Source organism: Helicoverpa armigera, chromosome 6 (genome assembly GCF_030705265.1).
Source record: "Helicoverpa armigera isolate CAAS_96S chromosome 6, ASM3070526v1, whole genome shotgun sequence".
NCBI lineage: Eukaryota > Metazoa > Arthropoda > Insecta > Lepidoptera > Noctuidae > Helicoverpa > Helicoverpa armigera.
The window spans coordinates 7,590,012-7,617,852 of NC_087125.1; the positions used below are offsets into that span (position 1 = coordinate 7,590,012).

Consider the following 27,841-nt stretch of genomic DNA (forward strand, 5'->3'; position numbering starts at 1 on the left):
GGTGAAGGTGAACATACCGCCGCGCAGATAGAAAATTATTAAGTCCCTCCACACACACTGATCACACTACTCCTCAGCGACGGTGAATATCTTAAGGCCCCAGTACACGTTGGCCCAAGTGCGGCCAATACACGCCATCACCAATGTGTACACGGGGTATTGGTGCAGGTTGGCGGACATTTGTCAAAGTTGGCGCGCATTCGGCGAGTTGTCGGTTTTTTGGGCACACATCAAAGGAATCTTGGCCCAGCTTGGCGTGTGGTGTTTACACATTCGGCCAATGTTTAGTTCGTCACTGACCGCTGAGGATAGTACACTTTTGTGTTGTGTGTAAAAATAAATATAGTAGTAAGCATAGTAGTGTAGTATAATATAAATATATATAGTAGTGTAGTTTACTATAAATATATATGGTATTGTGCAAATAAACAGCCGCAGCCGTAACTACGTCGACGTCCGCCGCAAGTGGTTTCCCAGGCAGCAATGAGCCATGCGCCAATGTGTAAACACCATTTGATCGTGGCCTACATTTGTGCATTGCACAGCTTGGTCCAACACAGGCCAACGTGTACTGGGGCCTTTAGCAGGTAGAGTCTGTCTAAAGTGGCAGATACCCTCTTATTATAAAACGCGGTATCAAATAAGTATCGGCTTTTGTACTACCTTTAATCCACCTTTAAGTACGACCTTGAAAAAACGTTATTACAAAACGCAGTTTATCGCAAGTCCTATTACTATCTGTAGTACAAAAGATAAACCATCGAGCCCCCTAGTTTAACTGCAGTACTTAGTCGACAAACGTCAAATTCCGACATTATTTACTTTTGAGGTTATTTGTTTTGTGATGAAAAAAACGAAAGTGGATATAAATATGTGTGATTTGGAATACTTGGATGTGTTAGAATACTATTGAGAGTGTCCGGGGACCCAACAGAATGCGTCATCGACAAAATCTCTTCAAATTACCTGACGACAATTTTCGATAGAAATATCGATTTACGTTTTTCGAAATAATAGTCAATTGAATGCATGATGATAATCCAGGATGATCCTATGATGCTCAACTGGGCTCGCCATAAAGTAAGTAGCCTTTACAGTGCAAGTAGGTTGCCAAAACATCCTAATTAATTGTATAAGAGTCAAAGTTTTTATTATGGATGTTTGTTTATGTTCCATGCATAAACTACCACATAGATTTTGATGAAACTCCGAAAATATATCAGATTATCATACAATCTACTGTTTATTTTCAGATTCAAGACTATTTTGGCGTTTTGCACGCCGTATCTCTGCCAGTAATATGCAATGTTTGTAAAGACTGGAAGCTTGCTAAAATGTACAAAAATGCCTAGATGAGAAAGGAACAAGATTGTGTGATGAAGAACAGTGTCAACATGTATCAGTGCATTTGACTGTATAAATAGACATCGGAATAAAATATAATTTTCTACTTTTATGTTGTTTCAAATGTTTCATTTTCTTTTGGTAATTTAATGCACACGATATTCTGTGTGTAAGTTATTGTGCACTTAATTTTGAAGAGGTTCTAATTAGATGCACAACGTCTTATTTAATCATTTAAATCGGGATGAAAATAATCCAAATTATTTCTAACCTAAAAACATAACTCGGATACGCGCTGACGTTCCGTTATACGCGCAAACTCGATAGTTGTTTAAAGAGAATAATTGGATCATGTATATCGTTAAAAGATACTAGAAATATAAAATTACCTTTAAATAATAAAAAGTAATATTTTCAACTGCAGAGATATTTTTTTTATTATCATAGTTATTTATATTTCATCAAAATAGACTTAACAAAATAATGTAAAAAGGAACGGCGCATAGAATTCGGAACGATTGAACGAATTATTTAAATATTTGTTGCTTATAATCTGTGGATGTTATTTGAACCATAGACAAATCGAAGTACTAAGCAGTCTTCTCTTAGTCTACGTTTTGTAATAAGGATGTAAAGATTATCGTAAGTACCGTAACAAACCAAGACGTCTTCAGTCGGGTTTAAACCACTACTTGCGGCAGTTTTTATAATAAGAGGGATAGAGTCTGGCTAGGCAGTCCCTAAACATATAATAACATTGGCCGTCGTATTAATGCCATCCAGTTATATTTATTTTAGCACAACTGAGACCCTCTTATTATAAAAACTGCCGCAAGTAGTGGTTTAAACCCGACTGAAGACGTCTTGGTTTGTTACGGTACTTACGATAGTCTTGACATCCTTATTACAAAACGTAGACTAAGAGAAGACTGTTAAGTACTTCGATTTGTCTATGGTTCAAATAATATCCACAGATTATAAGCAACAAATATTTAAATCATTCTTTCAATCGTTCCGATTTCTATGCGCCGTTCCTTTTTACATTATTTTGTTAAGTCTATTTTGATGAAAAATAAATAACTATGATAATAAAAAAAATTCTCTGCAGTTGAAAATATTACTTTTTATTATTTAAAGGTAATTTTATATTTCTAGTATCTTTAACGATATACATGATCCAATTATTCTCTTTAAACAACTATCGAGTTTGCGCGTATAACGGAACGTCAGCGCGTATCCGAGTTATGTTTTGTTTTAGGTTAGAAATAATTTGGATTATTTTCATCCCGATTTAAATGATTAAATAAGACGTTGTGCATCTAATTAGAACCTCTTCAAAATAAGTAACTTACACACAGAATATCGTGTGCATTAAATTACCAAAAGAAAATGAAACATTTGAAACAACATAAAAGTAGAAAATTATATTTTATTCCGATGTCTATTTATACAGTCAAATGCACTGATACATGTTGGACACTGTTCTTCATCACACAATCTTGTTGCCTTTCTCATTTAGGCATTTTTGTACATTTTAGCAAGCTTCCAGTCTTTCCAAACATTGCATATTACTGAGAGATACGGCGTAAAACGCCAAAATAGTCTTGAATCTGTAAATAAACAATAGACTGTATGATAATCTGATATATTTTCGAGTTTCATCAAAATCTATGTCGTAGTTTATGTGGAACATAAACAAACATCCATAATAAAACTTTGACTCTTATACAATTAATTAGGATGTTTTGGCAACCTACTTGCACTGTAAAGGCTACTTACTTTATGGCGAGCCCAGTTGAGCATCATAGGATCATCCTGGATTATCATCATGCATTCAATTGACTATTATTTCGAAAAACGTAAATCGATGTTTATATCGAAAATTGTCGTCAGGTAATTTGAAGAGATTTTGTCGATGACGCATTCTGTTGGGTCCCCGGACACTCTCAATAGTATTCTAACACATCCAAGTATTCCAAATCACACATATTTATATCCACTTTCGTTTTTTTCATCACAAAACAAATAACCTCAAAAGTAAATAATGTCGGAATTTGACGTTTGTCGACTAAGTACTGCAGTTAAACTAGGGGCTCGATGGTTTATCTTTTACTACAGATAGTAATAGACTTGCGATAAACTGCGTTTTGTAATAACGTTTTTTCAAGGTCGTACTTAAAGGTGGATTAAAGGTAGTACAAAAGCCGATACTTATTTGATACCGCGTTTTATAATAAGAGGGAGAAAGATTAGGCGGTATGGTCGAAAAACTTTAACCTGCCCTGTGGGTAAATAAAATAATAAAATTGACACTGACGTAATGTAACTGACATGACAGATTTGGTTCTGAATCACAGAGTACTTTTTATATTATGAAATAGAGGTCCAACTCGACTACCAAACTAAGTAAGACAAGTGGCGCCTTCTGAACGCAGGTTTAAGAAACTATTTGTCAATATATATACATATAGCTACATAAAGCAGTGGTTACTGGGTCTAGGTAGATTTTTGTTTCTTTTTGTTTAATATTTATAAGATGTTTTTCAATAAATAAAACACTGATAACCTTTAATATAATTTATTTTTTTCTTTTAAAACATTTCATGTATAATTTTTTCGCTTTTAGCTTATAGGAATCCGTATCATCATCACACTCTCTCCTATTTATTAATATTTTATTAATATCTTTACAGTAATTGTAAATAAAGAATCTGCAGGATATATTGATTAAAAAGTCTATTAATTTTTCTTTATGAATTTCACATTTTATGAAATCGAATTTCAAATGTATAAATATTAATGTTTTGATGAAATCTTTTAAATATTTTTTCCAAACATTTTTAATTATTGTGTAATTTATATCCTGCAGATTCGAAACACAATTTAAGAGAGAGTCGCTGGGACTGCAAAGCCATTTTTTATTAGCATACTCTCTATATTTTAAATAATCGTGTTCCTGATCGGACATTAAATTTTTTTTACATTCACTACAACCCTTGAAGACTTTCTTCTTAGCGGTTTTAATAAAATAACCGCTAACATATTGTAGCCCCCCAATTATACGGGGTCGCTTTTGTCTTCAAGGGCTGTAAATTCAATGTCGGAATCTCAGAGAGCTCACAATTTATTTGTTCTTTGCAGGCCCGCTTGTGATGAGAACTTCATGCAAAGCGTGGCAATTATCTGCCTCACAATTTGTCCCTGGGGCATGGACACTAGATAGGCTGTTTATTAAAGGCTGCTAAATGCTGCTTCAAATCCATCTGGAGTAGGGTTTACGTTGCGGCATCCTTGACTCCTTATCGATCCAAAAAAATTTTCTATTGGATCCTGATTCAGATGCCGCAACCAAACCGATGTCACTCCGTACTTCGCAGCAATTTTTTTTAAAAGCAGTTCTATTCCTTCTAGTGTCCATACCCAGTTACTTAAGGTGGGAACATACTCCACATTCGAGGTTTTTACATTCACAAATTTCATATTTTTTAAAAATATTTTTGCCTCCATCCATGTTTTGTGATGTATTGAGTTCGGCGTCGCAGGTCCCAGCAGTGGTTTACTGTGCTTCCTTTTCCCGAAGCTTCCGTTAATGGAGTCAAAAAGTTTGTCAAAAAACAAGATGACGTCCGCTGTATTTTGCGCATCTTGAGAGATTATTCCTTTTCTGCAAAAATAAGAAAAAAAATATTAATAAATATTCCTCACACGTTCTTACAACGCAATCTAGTCCCAAACAAAGCATTGCTTGCTTGTAATTTGGGTACAGCAGACAACCAATAAATGAACTTATATAAATATAAATATTTTATAAATAACATAACATAGTGTACATATGTAGAAACACCCACACACATAAATGTTTGACTTATGCGGGAATCGAACCCGCGACCTCCTGTGGCAGGCAGATACACTGGCTACTATGGCATCTAGTCATCAATAAGAAACTTGTTATTATTAAATCTGAACTGGGAGCAGTTTTAATTTGTGAAAACTTTTACTATACAATCTTCCGCCCGCGGTTCTACCGCATCCCGTGAAAGCTACTTCGCGCACCCAGATTAAAAGTCACTTTTAGTCTTCCTCAATAAATGAGCTATCTAACGGTGAAAGATTATTTCAAATTAGACCTGATCGACCTTGGTGATTGGATTGGTTCTTCAGATTAGCATGGTTAAGAAAACATACAAACAAAAAAATCTTCAGCTTTATAATATATAAGTATCGATAAAATAATGCAATGTGAAAACATTATGTAATAAAGTTTATTTACCTGCTAGGTAGCCCATATTTGATGCTACAGTTTGGCTGAATAGTTGCGTAGCAAATTTAACTTTCATCCGTGGAATTTTACTGGGAATGCAGTGGGAGTCTGTTAATTTTGGCACCAGTCTTATGCCTTTGTAGCCTGGGTTTTCTTGGTGCAGTGCAGTTATGTGTTCCCACTTTGCCATTAGCATTTTGTTGTCTTTTTATATAGTAGATTTTCGTTATTAAATTATTTCTTATACATTTCATTAAGTGAGGTGGGTCATACAAGGGAATGATTTCCTGTTTATTTATTAAAATAATATTTCCCTCAGGTTCTTCTGATTTTCTTAACAGAATACCTCTTGTTTCTTGTAACAAGAATTTAATGCAGTTAACATTATTTGTTCCTTGGTCGCACACTGTTGCTACCACATTAAGACCAGCATTTTGTAGTTCTGTGATGACAGCCTTTAATTGTTTTGCCAGTTCTGGTCCCTTTGTGGCAGACTGAGAAAATGTGTATGCAACGGGTTGCTTATAATTTTTTATAAGTCCTCTTATCATAAATACCTGCGCATGATCTGCATACTCAGGCAGTGTCTCTTGCCCATTGGTTACAAACCCACTCACTCTGTCCTTCCTTTCATTGTATGCCACATTCGGTTTTAGTGACATTTCGTCAAAAGAACCACACATAATTTGTGCTCTGGTTTCATTTTAAGTGTGGCTTTTTATTTGTGCCATCAAATTTTTATTGATACCAGCATTTATATCTGCCATATTAATTAATTTTATTAAAATTTGGCGTGATGGCAGGATAAAGATTTTCCTCAGGAATCTGTATCCTTTTGGGCTTTGCTTGAGGATAGTCAAAGCTACAATTTTTCCTCTAATGTGAAACGCCGGCCTTTTTTTCCTTTTGTGCTCCCTGAACTGCAGCAAAGTTAAAATTTTGATGTGCTAGACATTTTGTCTAGAGTTTCTAAAAATTGAGGGTTTGTAGTAATATTTTGCAGGGCCTTGATCTTGATTGCCTGCTTTTAACCTTGCTACGGCATTTGCTGAGTTTCACACCAACTTGCAGCATTTTCTGATACAGAGCACGCTCAGTTTTCGTAACAGCAACCTGTTTTACCGCCTTCTTACTAACACATTTAACTTTGCGATGCACTGAAAAAATAATAAGAATCATATGAATAAAAATTGCAGAATTTAAGAGTACATATGAGTGAGATAGCATCAAAGCTAGTTGTGTGTGAAAGTATCCCATGATTGAAATATGTATTAAATCTATAAATCAGTACCTAGTTAATAAACCATGATAGTGAGTGTAACAAGCAAACTCAGCTTTGAAGTTATTAAGTTTGATTACAATTGTGTTGCTTACCAAGATCTTTCACCACCTCAACATTTTCTTCTTCACTATGAGGCTGTCTATCACTGTGTACAGACTGAGATTCTGAAGTGACAGGATCTGAAAGGTCATTAACATATTTGGTAAGAAATGTGTGCCTATTATATACAAACCAATTAAGCTGATGATCATTACCATCATCATGAATGTAGCAGTTCATATTGAGTAACCATTATTTGAATCATATTGAATTAATTAAAGCCAGCCCACTACTAGACAAAGTTACTTTTCTTTTATATAGTTTATAATATCAACTAGCGACCCGCCCGGCTTCGCACGGGATAACAGTATTTCCCAGTATTTAATGTATGTTATTATACATAAAACCTTCCTCTTGAATCACTCTACCTATTACAAAAAACCGCATCAAAATCCGTTGCGTAGTTTTAAAGATTTGAGCGTTCATAGGGACATACAACATGACACATGACAGAAAAAGCGACTTTGTTTTATACTATGTAGTGATAAGGATGTTAACATTTTAGGACTTATGCATATGACATATAAATGTAATTTAACAAACTGTATTTCATCAATCACTCTTGTCTTAAGGGATAGGTTTATAGAGAGGCTAGTTTACTTTAATTGTTTGCAAAATTATAACTCAGGAACAACAAAAATAATTCAATTTAAGATGATTTTAAGGTAAATTAGCACATTTATCGAGAGAGGCTACATTTTATCCGGGCGCATGAAGGAGTTCCAGGACAGAATATGTGTAAAATAATTGCTGATTAAATGCTTGTATGTAGGATCACTCACCAAGATTCTCTTTCATTTGTACATCTTCAATTGAACCTTGTGAGTGTATATGTAGATGCGCAGGTTCTGTAAATAATAATATTCAGTGATTAGTATATGTTATTATTACATCATTTATTGCTAGTGTCTATCTATCAATTACACTATATGCTGTCCGCATGGGTGCCGCATATTATGCACAAATATGTTGACATTATTGAAAAGAAACAAGTATTAAACAAAACAAAGTAATACAAAAGTAAATTATTTCAGACATGGTAATGGTTTTGTATGCCTAAGTGAGAGTAGTAGAAATCATAATTGACATGTACCTTGAAAACTAGACGTTATGGATACCACATATTATGTTTGGAACATTTGATCTATGATTCATTACCTATTCATTCAGTCAAGAGGGTACCAAAATTGTGTAATGCAGTGCTATTTAAGTATTACAACAAATTAAAAATAGCAAAGGATTTTTGGTAAATGTGACATTCAAGTTACTCAATTTCAGCCTAATTTGTAGGAATAAATGATCTTTGAAATAACTTCACTCAAAAATGGCTGGACCGATTTGGTTGAAATTTGGTATGTAGATAGGTGATACCCTGGATTAAGACATAGGCCACTTTTATCAATACACCATGCGGACGAAGCGCAAGTGGAAGCTAGTACATACGTAATGTAAATGTATGTATGTATGTATAAAATGAATTGCTTGTTTATATGTATATGATAAAATATACCTTTTGATGTAGACGGTCCTGAAATCTGAAGAGGTCTTAGTGCTCTTTTTCAATGCTGAATTTCGAGCAAGATAATCCTGTAAACAACGATAAAATAATATGAATTATAAATATAGTAAATTTTGAAATGTAATATAGAAACTCTTGTATGACATACTGCGTACATACAGAAATTGTGGCTCCAAAGAAATCTCTATTCAGATGTTTTAGACTTACTGCAGCTTTTCATTTTGTGATTTGGAAAGTTTACTTTAAACTCAAATAACATGACTGTTTATTTCTTTCTAACATCAACTCTAGAAATTTGAGACTTAGGTACTCTTTAAGGTAAACAGGTACCTTAATTTGGGTATTTTACTAAAACTAACCTGGCATGTTTTGTAGGTACAGCTCCTTTGGCAAGTCGGTTATTCCGGCACCAATATTTTGGTTCGAAATGATCATTACAGACGCGGCGGTATTTGAAAATATGGTTATTTTCAAGTTGCAAAATGTCACCACCAATATGAAAGACCCATGTATTAAATAGCTGCCTATCCTTATCTGGATTAGGGAATTTATGTAAATACCCCGTAGTGTCTGAAAAAAAGGGTAACAAGTTAGAATTCAGTGGAGTCGTGACAAAATGACGACTATTTGTTTTAAGGATGTTGATAAATGCTTACCTAAGCCATTTGTACATCCGGGAACACAACACTTTCTATTAGACATGATAAATATTAATTATCACAAAACGGGTCAACGAGTCCTATCTCAAGCACAAAATTCACAAGATTTCGATCACCTCAAGCACAAAATCGACACGGCCGAAGGAGCAGAGGCTCAACTTAACGGACTTAGGTGGATAAAGCACTAATAGGGATAAAATCTGGAAAAACAAACAAGACACCGAAAAGCACTTCAGCGCAAACCGGCAGCCAAATTTGTTTGATTGACAATTTTGCATAATGTTGCATGTAGAAAATGGATTTAATGTTGCCAGTAGAAAATAAATTCTTGAATTTTATTTTATTTCTGGCTAATTGATAATAAACATTAAATTTTAGTAATTGCTTCAATATGCAACTCAAAATTTTTATTATTTATTTTTTTATTTTAGCTGAAAAAAAAGATAGGGTAAGAGTAGAACCAATAAAAGATGTGATAGCGCCCTCTTACACACCTAAGCATAACTACTACGCAATCGCGCATCATCGTCATTACAAATAACGCCATCTATATTTCAGTTTCTTTAATATCTTACATTATAATACTACCAAATTAAAATGACACTTCCATGTAAGGACCTCAATGTATTTACTGTCTCACTTCATTTTGCAGACCTATAATGATACGTTTTCTCGTTTGCCACTATTAAGATTGTCACCCCCACGGTCGTAACAGTTCGTATAGAAAAACTATGTACGGAGGCTGGTTAAGATATTTAGTTTTGAAAATTAACGAGAGGTGGCGCTTTGTTCAATTTTGTATATTTTTTTTCGTTAGCAACATTATAATGTGGTGTTGCTATCGACTGTTTGTCAGTTCTTTATACGCAAAATACTTACGTCTCTAACTTTGAAATAAGCTTTTTCTTCAGAAAAAAAAGAGGAATGCAAACTTCAAAGCATCTAAATCATAAACAAAATATGTCTACACATGTGATCTACACTTACTTGTTGTTACTTGATATTTATTAAGGTAGAAAATCGCTTTGGTTTTTTCCAAGTGGTTTTGTAAATTTTTGTGTGTAATGGAACGCATATATGTCATGGCGTCCGGCCGGTACCCTTTAAAAGTTGTTGATTGTGTTGTGTGGTGCGTTCTCCTGTTTTCCGTATATTTGTGGCTTTTCCGACAACGTTTGCTTTCCAAAGGACACCGAAATCTCCGCTTTAATTTTACACCTGTGCGCACTACTTTGGACTCCGAGTTTTCTCTTTACGATTTGGATTTGACGATATGGGATCTCCGTTCAGATGTTGTGTTCGTTATTGCACTACAACTCGCAGTAAGTTTTAAATATACTATTTTAATGTGGACTTTCCCATTATAAGTATATACAGTACAGTATTATAGGAGATACCGTAGAACAATAATAATATGTCTTCATTTACAGGTGATGATTGCAATGTTATTTTGCATTCATTTCCCAACCCCGATAAGGAAGAGGACAGATTTAGATCTTGGGTCTACTCAATTGGGGGAGATATTCTGGTTTTGGATAACCAATTTGTATTCAAAAACAGAAAAATATGCCACAAGCACTTCGAAAGTAAATACCATACAAGAAGTTCAAGATTAAGTGCTAATGCAGTTCCTACTTTGCATTTAAAAGGTACTTGAAATGTGTTTTTGCCTGAGTACAACTATAGATTTTATCTATACTATTACTATATAGGTAACTATCTATACTATACTAATATTATAAAGAGGAAAGACTTGATTGTTTGTATTGAATAGGCTTCTAAACTACTAAACCGATTGAGATAAAATTTGGTATGGACATAGATTAAAACCCGGTGAAAGACTTGGATTGACACCCAGGATTTTTCAGGATGCGGGTGAAACCGCAGGCAGACAGCTAGTATAATATTAACAGGAAAGATTTAACTCAAAAACTACTGGTGTATCTACTTGGGAAACAAGTGAGACAAGTTGTTGCTGGATAAATACTGTCATGCATAGGATAGTTTTATTTGAATATGAGAAGTAGTTCCCTTGGGATGTAGGTGAAACCGTGGGTGGACTGTACGTAGCTGTTTTCTGCAGCTTCACCCGTGTCCCGGGGGAACTTCTCCCCATACCTGGATAAAATATAGCCTATGTCACTCCCAGATAATATAAATATTTAATGGTGACAGAATTTTTAAAAATTTTCCAGTAGTGTTTGAGTTTATCCATTACAAACAAACAAACAAAGTTATCCTCTTTACAATATTAGTGTAGATGTAGACTAGCTATGCCTGTGAACGTAATTTGAATAAGCATTACTGCTCAAAACACTTTCTATTTATTTGGGAATGAGAAATTTTACTGCAGTAAAAAGTTGGCAATTAAATATGTGACCGACTCCACATTTGACACGATTTACATTTTGTTTTGCGTAATTATTACAATTAGTACTATGTTTTTAGTTTCAATTTAAACATGGCTTTGTAGCAGTTTCAACAATTATTCTATAGAGAAAAATGCCAACCAAGGATATTTTGAAATATCATTTATTTAGTAAAATATAAATGTGACTGACACTACATGCAAAGGAAGTTGTTTTCGAGAGAATTTTAAAGTTAAATAACCTTCCTTCGTCAAAGATTAAAACAGGCACAATTTATTAAAAAAAAGAATAAGTGCTTTATCAAAAGTTTCTAAAAGTATATGTATTTCATTTACAGGCATACCTTGTAAAGACCATTATCAGATGTTACCAATGTGACCAGTTACAATCCAATATTTGCTCAACCTTCAACATCCACAGCAGGTAAGCCATAATTTTGTTACTGAGGTAATCTTGAAAGCATGTTAGTGTTATTCAGTAAAGTGAAAAGTTTAATTGTCACATCAACTTTATTTTTAAAGTAGTAAGTTTTTATTTGATAGAGTTAATATATGATTGTTGCACTTGACTTAACATTGGTATAAAAATATTTTGTAAATTATTTGTGATTTTTCTTCAGAACTGGTTAACTTATTTTGGCAGGTCCACTTCATTCTGGTGAACCAATATCTATCAAGACCAGTGAACTTGAGAAGCTAGCAGAAGCAGGTAAATTTCTTAAAACACTTATAGTTTTAACTAGCTTCCGACCGCGGCTTCGCCCGCGTCCAGTTCGGTTATATCGCGTTTCCAAGAGAACTCTCCAAAAGTCCGGGATAAAAACTATCCTACGTTCTTTCTCAATGTCAACTCTATCTCTGTACCAAATTTTATTTAATTCCGTTCAGTGGTTTAGACGTGAAAGCGTAACAGACAGACAGACAGACAGAGTTACTTTCGCATTTATAATATTAGTAGGGAAGTAGGGATTTAACCCTATTTCACCCCACACTGGTAAAAAATAACTTTCAAAATGAACAAACGATTTTTGTTTCTTATGACGTGATATTTGATGAACTTGTGTACTAACTTTCAACCCTTATTTCACCCCCAGCTGGTCGAAATTTCAAAATGCTAGAAAAATGTTTAATGATTTCTTATCAAGTGCTTAAATATAAAGTTTCATGGTTTTATCTTTTAAAATTAAGAAATCCCATACAAACTTTCAACCTCTATTTCAACCCCTTCATCCCTTTTTTCGAAATAAAAGTAGCCTATGTTCTGTCTCGGGGTCTAAAGATTGTCTGTACCAAATTTCATCAAAATCGGTTGCGAGGATTAAGCGGGAAAGCGTAACAGACAGACAGAGTTACTTTCGCATTTATTATATTAGTTTGGATTAAAATCAGTTGATAGGTATGGTAGATATATTTATTTTCTACCATCAATGTGTATTATTCAAGTATTCTATACAATACCTAGGCAATTTATAGAATACTTGGGGTGTTTAGGGTTAAACAATGTATGAAAAATTGCAAATTTGATTGTCCATTAAATACTTTGCCTAGGTAATGTATACCATACCTGCTGGTTCTTCAGCAGTGTATATATATATATTTTATTATGTTTATACATAAATGCATTAATTTAATTTTTCAGATTTAGGCAAACCTGTAAAGACTTCAGGAGTAAAACATATTTCCCTAAAACAAGCAGCTGCAATGACAAAAAATGGTAAATATTTATTTCATAGATTGTATTAGTATACTATGTGGCGATAAGGTTATCACTAGGGAAATTGTTTATTTATTTAATACAATTATTAGATCAATAGTTAACTGTGTACTATTTTATGTGATACTGATAACATTATCGCTACACTGTATATTGCAGTAAGAATTTCAAAAATAGAGAATAGAGTTTTGGTCACATAGAGAGGAAGATTGGGCTGAAGTAGATTTTCCTCCAAAATAATTAATTGAAAATCTCATTATGTCAAAGTCGCACTTGAATAAGTTAAGTTTTCAATTTCTATGAAAGAGATAATTGACCTACCTTTTAACAGGTTTTTTTTTTTCAGTACCAAACTTAGCGAATCTGCAAAAAACAATCAAGAAGTTACAACAAAGAAAGAAAGTTACGCCACACGACTGAAAAGAGCCTTAAGACTTTCTGAAAATACCACTTTTCAGAAGTGCTTACAAAAATTTTCGACTTTGGCAGCCTTGTTTACAGTCATGCAATTTCGCGAAATTTCAAAAGGAAAAATGGGAAGAAGGTTCACAAAGGACGAAAAATCATGGCTCTCAGTTTGTACAAACAGGGCCCAAAAGCATATAGATGGCTCAGTAAAATATTTATTTTACCATCTCCTATCACTCTGAGTCGTCTGATTTCCTGTGCTGGTCTAAGACCAGGAATCAACAAAAGGATATTTAACCAGTTGAAGAAAAGAGCCCAAAAAATGACAGAAAATGAAAAGTTATGCATTCTTCTGTTCGATGAAATATCTATTACACCCCATTATGACTATAATAGAAAACGAGATGCCATTACGGGATTTATTAATAATGGAAAACAAACAAACAGGAACATAGCGGATCATGCACTTGTTTTATGTTAAGAGGGTTTGTAAATAATTACAAACAACCATTGGCTTACACATTTTGCAAAGGAACAACTTCCAAAGGAGATTTGAAACTTTTAATAAAAATATTATTTCCGAATTGCAACAGTGTGGGTTTTATGTGCTTGCAACGGTCTGTGACCAAGGGACTACAAATGTTAGCGCTATAAACGAATTGATAGAAGAAAGAAGAGTTGATTATATAAGAAAAAATCTAAATTTTAAGCATCAAATATTTGAAGTCAATGGCAAGGAAATAATACCTATTTTTGACACCCCCCACTTAATAAAAGGGATTAGGAATAATTTAATTACCAAGAATTTGAAGTGCATTATAGAAGATGAAGTTAAAATTGCGAAGTGGGACCACCTAATTAAACTTCATGAGGAAAATCCTTCTTATAAAGGTATACGATTAATTAAAAATCTTACAGAAGCCCACATTGATCCAAAGAAAATCCCCAAGATGAAGGTTAAGATGGCAACTCAAATATTTAGTCAAACAGTCGCTACCAGTATGGGATACCTAGCAGGTGAGTAGTAATACACGCAAAGTACTGGCACGGGTCTTGAATGCTGACCTTCAGCTGCGCACATGCGAAATTTTGGGTTATACTGAGTTTACAATGCGAAAAGCGCCCCACTCTACGCCGAGCGTTCAAGATCTGTCCCGATACCTATAATAAAATTTGTACAGATAAGTGGTAATTATACACTTTCCTGAGCCTAAAGTATTTACTAAAACTTGATAATGTGTTTGTTTATAGAAAACTAGCTTTCGTCAGCGGTTTCACCAGCTTCTTGAGGGAACTACTATATGTTTTTCCGATGAAGGCTATATTACTGCCAAGTTTAATCCCAATCGAGGTTCCAAATGAGGTTTCTAATATAATAAGGAAAGATTTGTATTTTTGTGTGTTGAGTAAACTCAAAAATTAGTGATCCAATTGAGATTAAAATTTGTATAGACATAGATTTAAATCCGAGGAATAACATAATGATAGTTTTTATCAGTTCCCTCACGACGCTGGTGAAATCGCGGGCGGACAGCTAGTAGTCATTATACCAAACATGATTTCGAAGTTTCATAAAGCACCAATTACCTGATCACTAGTAATATGCAATACAAAGTTTCTTAGGGATCATTTAAATTAAATTAATTTTATTTCTACTTTTCAGATAAAAGAATACTTCCTTCGAGTGCAAAGATACCGCAGACGTATTGATGTTTTTCGATCAACTTTTCGACTCTATGAATGGCAGTTTTGAAAATTCAAAAAGAAGCGGTAAAGTGCTGTTAAAATCAGTCACCCCAAAATCTGATCACAGTAAGGTATGGGCGAGGGCAAAAAGTTTTAAAATCTATGAAGTTTATTGGTAGAGGAGGAAGGGAAGGTAGTGTGCCATCAATTACAAACTGGTTACGTACGCTGGAAAATATTGAAGTTTTAAAAAATAAGGCATTCAATGAATATAATATAAAATCATTCTGGATGAGACACTTAAATCAAGATCCATTAGAGAATTTTTTTGGCTGTATACGGTCTCATGGATACAGAAATATATCACCAACCCCATCTGGCTTTGAGTCAGCTTTTGCAAGCTTATTAATAAATAATTTATCAAGTAGTCATTCTGTAGGGTCAAATTGTGAAGAAGATGACTGTAAAATTTTTCAATCAATGGACTACTTATTAAAAAGGAGGATATTAATGAACTCACAGAAATAAATGAAATAGATATCGATGATATTAATTGCGAAATTATAGATTTTAATGAAAAAAAGTAATCCAAAAATTATAAGCCAACTCAGCTACGTAACCGGCTATGTAATAAAACAGGCAAAAAATGTATTTAAAATTGCAAAATTGTAAAGCAATTTTATATTGTAATGAAGAAGAAGAACAAGAAATAAATGAATATATAAAAATAAGAGAGTACTCTTCGTTTAAATCACTCGCCTACCCTTCCGAAAACACAACAAAACTATTCTCTGCAATCCAAGACGTAGTCACTTATATTTTAAAAGAAAAGTGATATGCCTCGCATAAAAATTATATAAAGACAATTTTGTACACAGTCATAGATTTTAGTTTTTTGACTTGCCCAGACCACAAAAGCGAGTTGACAGATTTTTTATTTGACTTTTCTTCAAGATTTTTTATAAATAACTGGTGCCGGGATGTAAATTTGTTATTAAATGGCACCAGGACAGAAAAAGATGAAGATGATAGCATTAAAGAACGGGCTATTACTTATTATAATAAAAGACACATTATCAAATCATAATAATGATTGTTTTATTTTTTATTCCCTTAGAACTTTTATACTGTGTTCATCTACCGTTTCTCTGTACTGATAATTAATATTTTTCTGTACTATCATAAACATCAGTTCAGACGAAACGGTAGATGAATTCAGATTTAGGTAAGATTTTTGTGCAACAGAGCTATATAATGGTTTTGCTAGCTATAGGTATATACATAGCAAGTTGTAGTTCCTAAAATAAACAAAGGATGGCGCTGTACTGCATTGGCCACTGATAACTCTATTCTTGTAATGTACTCTGTGGTCACCCCTGTTCTGAATTTCTGAAGGAATATTGTCGCAGGATTAGACCTCGCACATGCTTGATAATTAAATATAAATACTTTGTACACTGCAAGTTCTGAAGAGGTAATAAAATGGCATTCAAAAGGTTGATATTCTTCTGATGAACCCACGAGTATATCTATGCAAACTGCGGTGAACAGGTTAAATTTATTTCACCGTCGGCTTAGCTTTTGTAAAAATAAGTTTTTCACGTGCTGAAATTGGTTGGAACTAAGTAACCATGGCAGGAAAAAGCAAAAAAATACAATTACCCAAATCTGTTTTGGATATGAAGTTCATGAAGAAAACAAAAGAGAGGATAGAAAAAGAAATAGAAAATACACAAGACCTTGATAGTTTATATTCTAATATAATTACAAATGAAATGCGGAGTGCTTCTGGTAACTTTATATCAGAGTCTAGCTTCATATTTTGTGAAACAATGCTCGAAGGCAGGCTATCATTTAAGGGTATGAACCCAGAGATTGAAAGGCTTATGGAGCTAGAGAATGGAGCCAAAACTGAAGATAACAGTGGTGAAATGGTGAAAGATGTTTCGGATGATATTCTTGCTAAGAAAATGGAAAAGTTCAATAAGATGAAAAGACCAAGCAATAGCCCAGTTACTGAAGTAACTAAGAATAAAAGACGGAAAGAAAAACACATAAAGAGTGAGGAAAATCTGTAGACCAATAACATAGGTATTAGAAAATAAAATGTTTATTGTACCTCAATGTATTTACTAATTGTTGTATATTTCCATTTGTGTACACAATAAACTGCCTGTAATCAATCCATCGAAAGTTAAACTCTATCCAAAGGTTGTCAGATGCTTTTTAGCTAAAAGACTGCCTATCTTTCTATAATAATATCTTACATTGTTTTTAATCATGGTGTAAAAATATCTATCTATCTATCATCTTACAGAACATGAGCTGGCTATCTGAAATTGTATGATGGATTACACGGGCAACTAAAGTATTGCAATATTGAGGCAATGGATGTGCTGAATCATTTGCTCTTAGCTTAGCTACATTCTGACCCTTGTTGTATATGAAAAATATTGTATTGTGAAAATATGTAAAACATGACTATGTATGAGACTCATCCTCCGAGCCTTTTTCCCAATCATGTTGGGGTCGGCTTCATGACTATGTATGAGACTATGTATGTAAAATAAACAAACGTCTTTCTAATTATAATCTTTTATTGTTAATAAATATATAAGTGGCTGTATGCATGTTTTTGAAACAGTAAGTTCTAAGTCAGTTTAAGTCAACAGTGAGAAAATTTCATAATTGTTAGATTTATAAAAATATTAATTAATTAATACTTAGGATGGGAAGTTGATTATTTTGTCAGTTCTTTTATCACTCATCCTGACATGATATTCAGCATGTGGTTCACATGTCAGTCAAGACCTTGCTGCATAAGGTTATGGAGATCTCTGAAGGCAGCTCCGAGGCGACCTTGGAGTGTTTGTCGTTTGAGCAAAAATGCACGCACATCAAGCAGTAGCCGATGTATCTGCATACATTTAGCATACCGCTCCTCACGAGGAATGTCGACTCCCAGTGTCCGCACTGGGGCACTCACATTTGCTCTCACCACAGATGAGAAGTTACGTACTATTAGTCTCAAGGCATTACATCCACATTGCATATATCTACAATTTAAGAAAAAAAAGAGAATTCAATATGTTATTCTTAATTTCAATTGGTAAAAACATTGATCAATACTAAGTATACTTACGATTCATATTTGCTTTGCAACAATTCATATATCTTGGGCAGCATTAAAAGGCATATATCTAAATTCCACAATGACCTGCAACAAAACACTACTTATAGGAGGCAAGCACAAAAGAGGGGAAATTCTATTAGCATACTGAAAATGGACATTTTGACCTTAACATGATAATAGTACTTACGGTCTATGTGCCATAACATTGAGTATGTCAAGTATAACTGAAGTATCTTCAAGAGCTATAACAGACTCCAATGCAGATCTCAGACTTTTATTGACTCGGACGGAATGAAATATCTGAAAAGAAACAGAATATGTAAGAATAAAATCACAACCAAGACCACTGAACTAACTAACACTAGTACTGCTCTGGCCTGGAACTGGGTGATCCTTCTTTGGATCATAATAATATTCGGTTTACCTATAAGTTAAATGCTCTAGAAGTTGGTGTGAGTGTGGTACCTGTAAGGCGCGCTGGCGGGCAGTGAGCACGGCCATCATGGAGTCGTGTCCGCGCATCATGACGCCCAGCACCTCCTGCTCGCTGGGCTCGGCGCCGCCGCCCCGCGCGCCTCGCCGCGCCATGCCGCCCGCGAGGCCGCGCTGCAATACAATACATGCTTTATGCCTCTACTCTGCGACTTAAAGTTTTATATGACATCAGATAGTTTAACCAAACTGCCCGACTGATGTCAGCCATTTCAGTAGTGTTTTGTATCTGGTAGCCATCTTCGAATGCGCTAAGTTCTTCTAAAGAATTGTTTGGCGATAGTTTAACAAAAACACACCATGGATAATTTCATACTTACGGGTAAAAACTCATCGAGATCAAGACCCACAGGTCTGTCTGTGGTGTAAGGTACGAACTCCGGCTCAGGCTCGGCCTCTGGCGTCTCAACACTGCGAGAAACTACCACGTTTTCTCTAGTAGCAGTCTCTACTCGTCTTCTGCAAATTTATGTCAAGTTTTATGAGCATTGAGCATATTTAATACAATAATCAGCAATGTAATCATTAACTTCATACCTTGGAGTTTCACTAGGAGCTCTGGTAAATGATAGAGATCTAGGCCCTAAGGTTGGTGGTCCTAATGAAATCTCACTATTACTTGGTCGGAGGTTGGTGCTAGCTGCAAAAGTAACAGTAAGCATTACTTTCAAAAACTCCAAAATTTGTCATCAAAACCAATATTTACAAAAATAAATATTTTTTTAACTTACACAAATCTGTGGTAGACTTTGTTTCTTTGTATGAATTGTGTCGATTAAGCGAGTTTGCCGTGAGCGGAGTGGCGGTATAATCTCTTAATGATTGCGCTGATGTGAATGCATTATTTTCTTTTGTGTTGTCCGTCACCCCTGATTAAGCAAATAGCATTGTTTAACTTTATGTAAATTACATCTTCAACATGTAAAACATTATGCAATGCAATAGGGTATTTTAGTCTAGATGAGAAAAAAATTAAAAGTGTATTACAATGATTGTTTAGAGGAAAAGCAATTGGGAAATGTTAGTTTCACTTCGTAAGGTACATAAATATATTTTTATTGCAGTTTAAAGTTTTTAGGTTTTTTTATCTGTCTTTGAACACTACGAAATGTCGCCGCCATGCTAATGACGTACGGTAGTAAACAACTTTTGATCAAGTGTTTCTCATATTTATATCCACTGGTACTTGAATCCATAATTTGTCTGGTGTTTTTACACTAGTGTTCTCACGTTCAGAAACAACACACCAACGATACGGAGCATAATTACTCATTATTAAAATTTTCAATACATATCAAAATATGTATTACTGACAGCTGTACTTTGTTTACTAACGTAATGACGTCATGACCAAAAAACAATCATGGCGTCCGTTGTGTGCCGCGTTTTCGCGAAATACGCGCGAAATTTGAAATTATGATAAAACAATTAATTTATATTCGTACATAACGTGAGAAAAAAAAATATTTTTAATTTTTTAGAGATATATTAAGACTAAAGAATTTATTTAAGATATATTTCAAAAATGCATGTAATACCCTATTAGGTAAGTACAGTTATATGAAAACTATTTTCCTCAAGAAAGTTTGGAGTGATCGCTTTCAAAACCTGTCTACTATTCACCCAGTTTTGCTAAATAAGCATAATACACAGTGGCGGATCTACCGTAGTGGATACTTTTGGCGTGCCCAGAAGCCTAATTTACTTGTGTTATGCCCCATATAATACTCCCATATGTAGTTTACCCTACCCTACCCTACTTTACCCTTTTGTAGTTTCTTATTTACTACCCCCATATAATTCCTGACCTAACACCCAATGTACTCTTATTTACTGCCACAAATAATGTATGATGAATTTGATGAATGTGCCTACATCCTTTTTGAGGGCTGGATCCGTCCCTGGTAGTACGGCATAAGAACAAAGCTCCCCCTGTCCCCAAAATAAAAAAAAATGTTAGAAGTTGTTAGTTGCAGCTCAGGAATTATTTAGAAGGGTTAATGGTTAAAACTGATTTAGTGGATCAATGAAACCGGGAAATCTTACTGGTAAAACCTTCGGGTTTCTTTTCGAGGAGGTTGTAATGTTCTTTAGTGGAAGTGGGTATGCGCGAGTAGTGGTCGGAGCGCTGTCGCTGCGGCGGCGAGGGCTGCGGCAGCGGGCGCGCGAGCGGCACCGGCTCGTCCAGCATCAGGTCGCGCAACGTGGTGTTCACCGCGGGCGTCGACACCGCCTTCTCTGTCATCTCGGGTGCTAACATACAGACATATTATTATTTGTTGTGATTTAGTTCATCATAATCATTACCCGATAAAGTCATCATTGCCCGTGATAGAAGATTGAAATAAGGAATGCATCATTTTGTAGGAAAATAATCAATTAGTTACTTTACAGATAGTCAAAGTAAGTAATTATAAGCTGTCTATCCAGTAAATTAGCTATGTTTGTTATGCGTGCGAAGTGTTATCTTGTGTTTGTATTTAACAATTTCGATCTAATAATGAATTTCACCTGTTATTGAATAATCTTCTGATGACAAACTGGTGGCTGGTGGAGGTGTGCGTGTTACTAGAAAAATATATAAATTGACGTGAGCAAATTTTAATGATAATTTTTATATGCATATGACATTTGTGTGGATGGGTTGTGGGTCTATGTTATCTACTCACATGCTCTAGAAGGTCGGAATATCTCAGTGTAGTCATTAAAATTGGGTATAACAGCACCTGAATCCTCATCTGCTTCAGTCCCTGAAGTAGATTCTTCAGCAGTCTTTTCATCAAGAAGAGTTGGTCTATGCATGACTGTGACAGATTATAAAGGATTGGATTAGTTTAGAACATAAATGGAAATATATACTACTATGAAAATTCTAACCTTCTTTCGGTGGTTTTTCCTTTGAAAAGCTTTTGCGTACTGAATGGCCCTTTTGGAAAGGTGAAAGATCTCTTACAACTGGAGGAGATACAGGAGGTGGCCCACCAAAAGGATGCACTTTATTGAGATCAACAACTGATAGAACAACATAAGTTGAATGGAATGATCCAGCTATCTGTAATAGTAAAAGAAAATCATTATGTAATCAATTTTCTTAAAATTAAAATGAATTGATTGTAGGATGAATGGCAGTTCACTTACTAATTGTGTTTGTGCAACAGTGATATCATTAATCTGACCCCAATGTCCATGAACAGTGTCAAACACTCGGGCTGGTTCCCATCCAACGACATGCAACCCATCGTTAGCACAACCAAGCAATGTTGCACCATCATCACTAAACACCATGTGTCTGAACAATGGAAATAACACATTAAGCTACACTCAGCTGTAACAAACTAAGCAAATGCAATGCAACTTGCAGTAATCATACCTAATAGATGTGTTGTCTTTTTCAAACTTGGATACTAACTGGAACTTCTCCATGTCCCAGAAATTCACAGTTCTATCAGTTCCACAGCTGGCTAGTAGAAACTCATGAGGATGAAATTTGACACAAGTCACTGCTGATGTGTGCTCCATAAACTCTTGAAGGACTTTCCCAACACGCACATCCCACACTTTGACTAAGCCTGTAAGTTAAGTAATTAATTGAGTAATACAAATCTAATTTTTCTATTATTCTTATGAGATAATGTTTTCATTTAAATATACCATCTTCACAAGCAGATGCAATCCATTGTCCATCAGGACTAAACTGAAGGCTGTTGACTGCGAGGCGGTGGCTAGAGTACGTAACAATACATCCTCTCTTTCTTGTATCCCATAGCTTAACATTACTGTCACATGAGCCAGTTGTCAGGTAATCACCATACGGATGAAAGTCCATACATTTGATAGCTCCTTTGTGTCCAGTGAATGTTCTTAACAATTTAGCTGCTTCCAAATCCCATATTTTTAAGGCACCTGTTTGTGATCCTGCACAAACTAAGTCTTCAGAATGACCAAAACACACACATTCTACAGGAGTTGTATGTCCACTTAAACTCTGAAATATTTAGAAAATATGTAGGTACCTAAGAATTTTATTATAAAATATCATGTAAACTATTAGCAATTTGACCAACCATAAGGCAGCTCTGTCTTCCAATAGCCCACAAATTAACTTTTTTGTCATCGCCACCAGTCGCCAGCACCTGATTGGACTTGTGGCCCATAGCCAGACAGTTGACATTTGCTTTGTGAGCAACAAATTCCTCTGCAAAGATAATTCACATAACATTAATAAAATTTCATTATGACGATCTTTGATATGGTAAAGTGCTTCATTAACTAAACATACGCAGTTTCCATGATCGTCGTACGCTCTCCATCGTAATTTTGATTCATGTGAATTCCATGTACGGAAAATGTAACCTTGTCGAACAAGATATTCGCTTTAAACTTGATATAATATTGACATCAAATTTTCATCATATATCTGAATATTTCACTGTTATAATTTACATATTTGTTTAAAGTCCTTATTTATTTGTGTATGGTTGGATCTTTCTCACAGTTTTCTTTCTATTCTTCACATCTGTCACACAATAAAATGATCAGCAGCAGATAGACAGCAGAAGCAGTTTTCTGTCACTGTCATCATCTGTCATTTTATGCTAAGAGTAGAGAGGAACCAATTTGTTTATTACAAAATACGTAATATTTATGTTTACGGTTATTTTAAAGTAATTAAAAAAAACGATAAATCTTTAATGTAAAAGTGCTTATGACCAGTATTGGATTATGTCCTATCTTCAATTTACCATGTTTAATCTTAATTCGATGCTATTTTTATTTACGTCTTCAGATTGAAAAGAAGAGAGTGTTTCGGAGTTCCATATGCTGCTGCAATCAACTTTCCAACTTTCCCGAATACCTTGCCGAGGAACTGTCAACAACAATGTATCGACCACACATATAGTAATCTGTGACATTCATTGACTTTCGTTGGCAAGTTGTCAGGCCGGAGATTTTAGACTTTGAGAGCAAAGATAGACTTTGAATTAAAAGGGGAGAGAGGGGAGACGGCGATAAACTTATCCATCATTAGGTTATGAAATGATCAAAACAAACTGCTCTATGATTCTGAATGTAATATCTTAACACTTAATGGTGAAATATATAAAAAAATGGTCTTAACATGTAGCTTGCGAACTTTTTCCAAAATATTATCAACAAAATATTGCAAAGTGCGACATCTTCATTACATTCAAGGCCAAGAACCAGAACCAAAAATAAGAGAATATTTTTATTTTATTGATCATCAAGGGATGGTAAGCAACTAAAATGCATTTTACTATTCAATTTACCAACACAAATATAACTACCTTCCTATTCTTAACTTAAATATAAATAACTATTTTTAGGTAACTAAGATTATATATATAACATAACATAACATTTGATGGTACCTACTAATTGCAATAATTAATAAGTATTGCGAATATATGTTTAAAACTACCTATGTATAATCATGCTTACTTACTTTTTTCTATTTAGTTGTTTTTAGATGATTCTAAAATGAAAAACTTCACATCATGCTTCAAGGAAAAGAAGTTCTTACAGTTCTTTTTCAAGAGAATTCGACTCAATAACACTGGAAGATATCAAGAAGACTTTCCTTTCATCTCTTTGTGTGGACGGGAGAGGAATTTTATACGCTGTGATGATGTCCCTATAGTTTATACTCACGTTGTTAATATTGATGATACAGATTTTTTATGTTATGGTTATGCAGGTGACCTAATGAAATCAAAATTTCAGCCTGATAAAATTTATATGCTACCGAGTACAGGCAGAGTTTACCACCCCACTGACGAAAAGTATGGTGGTGTAGGATTAGTGAAGTCCAAGTTAGCAATAGAATTTAGTAAGTATTTTCAGTTCAATAATAATGAAACAAATGCACCAACACACTTTACATGGCGAAACAACACATATGAGCTAGATCAGGATTGGTTTCAGGAGCAAGTAACAAAACATAAATTATCTATAAGGTCTGAATCAGACTAATTGAAACAGGAAATGAAATTCTTGTGTAAGGTTTTCTAGATCATTAAATAAAACTACCACATTATGAACAACATTATTTATTTGGTGGTTTTAACAATAAATTAGTGAACAATATATGTATCATCATTATCACAGGATATAATTTATGGCGAATTAAAATGAACTTTTGTGATTGTGTACATACCCTTATAATTATTTAGATAGTATGTTTAAATATATTCTGATTATAAAATAACTATGTTGTTTCTTCTTTAGAAAAAGCTTGAAATGACCCTGGTTGTACCCAAGAAATACCTTGATTAGCACCTTCATTCGGTGGGGGAGTCTTAAGCATTAAATTTTTGACAGTATCATGAACATCTGGGTCATATGGCTTAAAAGTTATGTAATGCTTATCCTCTGTTGGTGGGTCGTCATATACATGGTCTATACTTAAAACCACACATTCTCTTACTTTCTCCATGAAAGTCTTTTTATTGCTTTTGTATCTGAAAAAAATTTCATATTACATTTTCAGTTAAGTAATGTGATTGCGTTAAAATAATTACATAATGTGTCATACTTACGCAACTGAAGCCTCTACATTTGCAGGTGCTTTTACATTCAAGTTGTGAAATATTGAATACACATACTTCAGTATTTGCCAAATGTGGTTATATTTCCTGTCCCATTGTGGAAAAACCTCTCCCAAGTATAAAACACCAGTTTGAGCATCAATAGCTGGGTGGTATATGTTTGACGTAAATGTCACAACCTGGGAATCAGAATTTCTTACTATTAATCTATTTAATAATTATGTGACACAGTAATTGGTACGATTTTCTAGTAAAACTTACAGGAACTTCTTCATCTGGGAACTTGTCTGGCAAAGTTATTGTGAATCTAAAAACACCTCCTTCATACAAACCAGCTCTTACAAAAATAACACCAAACCACACTGGAAACGATTATGAAATGATTATTAGGGAAGGTACTGATAGTCATGACTTATTTTTATATAAGTCAAGTTTAAATTATTTTGTGCTATACTTACAAAATGAGTTCTCATATGATGGAATTACATATATTCCTTGCAGGTTTTCTGTTTGTAACATACGACTGAAAAGGGAATACATTCTAGTTAATCATTCGGTATTGTGATGTGAACTTAAGCTGTGATAGAAAACTTTTAATTACTTAAATTAGCACAGCTAGCATGACATTGTACTTACTATTCTGCCATAATCACATATTCTTGGTGAATTATGGAGTATAACTCTCTAGTTTCTTTAACATTATTCTTCATCTCGTCATTCATAATAAAACAAACAACTTTTCCTTATTGTACGCTATTTCCACATTCCACAAAAATATTTATCTTGAAACTTTTAGTGTCAAGCAACAATAAATGTCAACGTCAATTTTAAGCAATAAAAACCGTAGTTTGCCGCTCTAAATTGCTGATAACCGTAAAATTCTTATTAAAGTTCTTAGTAAGAATTAATAAGACAGAAACTCTCATAAGATTCCATTTTAGATTAAATTTTGAAAATGTAATTAGAATTAAATGTCATTTCAACGTCTTCATATTATCCTAAATTAAAAAGCAATACATACTTTTAACTATTCGACAATAGATGTCTCAGATAGTCATAATTTCCAATTGGATTTTTATGGCCAGTAGAGACATCTAGTGTCAAAAAGCGTTTTAATTTAGTTTTTATAGTTCGTCAATTTAGTTGCTGCACTCGGTACTCGTTAATTAAAGACGGATAGGCACTGTTCCAGTATCATTTGTTTGAATGAAAGTCTACTGCAACGCACACTGATCGGTAGACCCGGAGCTCGAATCCTGGCTGGCAGACGATTATAATAATACGTATGCGAATGCGAATGCGATACACATACATTTCAATTGAAGATGCAAATAAGAAATAGATAAACAAGATACATGACAATCGATGCAAATCCATTCTGGCTGCTTCTTTATTAGATAGATTTTGGTCATAGGTATACGGTAGGTATAATATTGAATCATGCATTATCAAGTACAGATCGGTCGATTGTAGGTAAATGCGGATGGTGTCGCTAATCAATAACGTTTGACTGGTGTGAGAGCGGCGCGCGCCACCCCGGGAGGATGAGCACCTGATCATCGAGGGATCAGCGCCGCTCGCCCTCTATTAGCCGAGATTATCCTGCACGTGGCGCAGGATTAGATTTTACTATCCTCGCGCTCTATTGAAATACCTGCGTTAATTGGGTTCAATCGATTTTTGTTTGACAATAGTGAAGTTGAAGCAGACATTACATAACCAAAATTAAAAACAGTTTATTGAAACCAGATATTCTAAATTCTGGTCTATAGCATTTTTTCGATTACGTATCAATTATTTTACAAGAAATTATATATTTTACCTTTGTGACAAAAAATTATATAATAATTTGTAGACATTGATTAATTTGTGACAAACAAGAGATATCGCAAGATAAATCTAGTTTCATCTTTATAATAAACCAGCAGTTAATATGTTTATTGTTTAATGTAGGTGCCTGAACGTTAAATCTATAACGAGTTTTATGACAGCCGTTTTCTTCGTAGAAAACAGACGTTAATTCGAGGAAACATATGGGTGAAATGGCAGTAGGTACTCGGTATCAAAGTGCCGCTGGCCGCTGGCACGATGGCGGCTCGTCGGCTATAAAACTCTAACATTTGATGTATCTGCTCTGCAGCCCCGTCATTTAGGAACGTTGTATAAATAAACAGCTTTAATACGTTTTACAACTTCACATGATTAAAATGTCGAGTTACGTAAATAATGTCTTCATCTCACAACGCACGTTACAAACTAGTATGCAGCTTTGTAACAGTTTCCTATGTTTGCACTGATTTAATGAAACGA

General features: G+C 34.4%; 4 protein-coding genes and 2 long non-coding RNA genes across 10 annotated transcripts; 3 read left to right on the forward strand and 3 right to left on the reverse strand.

Annotated features, from left to right (window-relative positions):
* Positions 1-6,611: 6,611 nt before the first annotated feature.
* On the reverse strand, positions 6,612-8,591 carry LOC135117024 (uncharacterized). The gene is made up of 4 exons (XR_010276590.1): positions 8,497-8,591; positions 7,769-7,834; positions 6,980-7,066; positions 6,612-6,762 (listed from the first exon to the last, which is right to left on the reverse strand). It is a non-coding gene; the product is annotated as an uncharacterized LOC135117024 (long non-coding RNA).
* Positions 8,592-9,863: 1,272 nt separating this feature from the next.
* On the forward strand, positions 9,864-14,122 carry LOC135117014 (uncharacterized). 2 transcript variants are annotated; one of them, XR_010276581.1, is made up of 6 exons: positions 9,864-10,486; positions 10,595-10,813; positions 11,871-11,956; positions 12,176-12,241; positions 13,172-13,246; positions 13,593-14,122. It is a non-coding gene; the product is annotated as an uncharacterized LOC135117014 (long non-coding RNA). The 2 variants fall into 2 exon arrangements; XR_010276580.1 differs by having other exon boundaries at positions 9,864-10,813.
* A 2,627-nt stretch (positions 14,123-16,749) lies between these two features.
* Positions 16,750-17,850, forward strand: LOC110375427 (M-phase phosphoprotein 6). The gene is made up of 2 exons (XM_049835816.2): positions 16,750-17,431; positions 17,658-17,850. The coding sequence occupies exon 1, from the start codon at positions 16,972-16,974 to the stop codon at positions 17,416-17,418; it is 447 nt and encodes a 148-aa protein (XP_049691773.2). The 5' UTR covers positions 16,750-16,971; the 3' UTR covers positions 17,419-17,431; positions 17,658-17,850.
* Positions 17,851-17,919: 69 nt separating this feature from the next.
* Positions 17,920-23,527, reverse strand: LOC110375423 (katanin p80 WD40 repeat-containing subunit B1). Of its 4 annotated transcripts, none has more exons than XM_049835800.2 (17): positions 23,245-23,527; positions 23,030-23,160; positions 22,617-22,950; positions 22,336-22,534; positions 22,104-22,254; positions 21,843-22,017; positions 21,692-21,769; positions 21,477-21,533; positions 21,012-21,218; positions 20,841-20,897; positions 19,697-19,834; positions 19,503-19,605; positions 19,286-19,424; positions 18,939-19,079; positions 18,661-18,773; positions 18,483-18,557; positions 17,920-18,396 (listed from the first exon to the last, which is right to left on the reverse strand). In XM_049835800.2, the coding sequence occupies exons 1-17, from the start codon at positions 23,273-23,275 to the stop codon at positions 18,141-18,143; spliced, it is 2,385 nt and encodes a 794-aa protein (XP_049691757.2). In that variant the 5' UTR covers positions 23,276-23,527; the 3' UTR covers positions 17,920-18,140. The 4 variants fall into 4 exon arrangements, with proteins under 4 accessions (XP_049691757.2, XP_049691756.2, XP_021189195.1 ...); XM_049835799.2 differs by having other exon boundaries at positions 21,635-21,769; XM_021333520.3 differs by lacking the exon at positions 20,841-20,897 and having other exon boundaries at positions 21,635-21,769; positions 23,245-23,525.
* Positions 23,528-23,872: 345 nt separating this feature from the next.
* On the forward strand, positions 23,873-25,191 carry LOC110375426 (UPF0598 protein CG30010). Its single transcript, XM_021333524.3, has 2 exons — positions 23,873-24,217; positions 24,444-25,191. Exons 1-2 carry the CDS (start codon positions 24,074-24,076, stop codon positions 24,954-24,956), a joined length of 657 nt encoding a protein of 218 aa, XP_021189199.3. The 5' UTR covers positions 23,873-24,073; the 3' UTR covers positions 24,957-25,191.
* Peo (pendolino) lies at positions 25,018-26,328 on the reverse strand. Its single transcript, XM_021333523.3, has 5 exons — positions 26,168-26,328; positions 25,990-26,054; positions 25,793-25,893; positions 25,523-25,710; positions 25,018-25,444 (listed from the first exon to the last, which is right to left on the reverse strand). Exons 1-5 carry the CDS (start codon positions 26,251-26,253, stop codon positions 25,192-25,194), a joined length of 693 nt encoding a protein of 230 aa, XP_021189198.2. The 5' UTR covers positions 26,254-26,328; the 3' UTR covers positions 25,018-25,191.
* Positions 26,329-27,841: the final 1,513 nt, after the last annotated feature.

Bases quoted from the DNA above. Each gene is read 5' to 3' on its own strand.
- LOC110375426 (XM_021333524.3), top strand. From the start codon at position 24,074: ATGGTCTTAACATGTAGCTTGCGAACTTTTTCCAAAATATTATCAACA. The intron at 24,218-24,443 runs GTAAGCAACTAA...TTTTCTATTTAG, and splicing joins TTATTGATCATCAAGGGATG to TTGTTTTTAGATGATTCTAA.
- LOC110375427 (XM_049835816.2), top strand. From the start codon at position 16,972: ATGGCAGGAAAAAGCAAAAAAATACAATTACCCAAATCTGTTTTGGAT.
- LOC110375423 (XM_049835799.2), bottom strand. From the start codon at position 23,275: ATGGAGAGCGTACGACGATCATGGAAACTGC. The intron at 19,835-20,840 runs GTAGGCACATTC...TTGCTTAATCAG, and splicing joins ATCCAGCCCTCAAAAAGGAT to GGGTGACGGACAACACAAAA. The intron at 19,606-19,696 runs GTAAGTTAAAAA...TTACTTTTGCAG, and splicing joins AAAGTCTACCACAGATTTGT to CTAGCACCAACCTCCGACCA.
- Peo (XM_021333523.3), bottom strand. From the start codon at position 26,253: ATGAATGACGAGATGAAGAATAATGTTAAAGAAACTAGAGAGTTATAC. The intron at 25,894-25,989 runs GTAAGTATAGCA...AATCGTTTCCAG, and splicing joins ATCATATGAGAACTCATTTT to TGTGGTTTGGTGTTATTTTT. The intron at 25,445-25,522 runs GTAAGTATGACA...AATTTTTTTCAG, and splicing joins AATGTAGAGGCTTCAGTTGC to ATACAAAAGCAATAAAAAGA.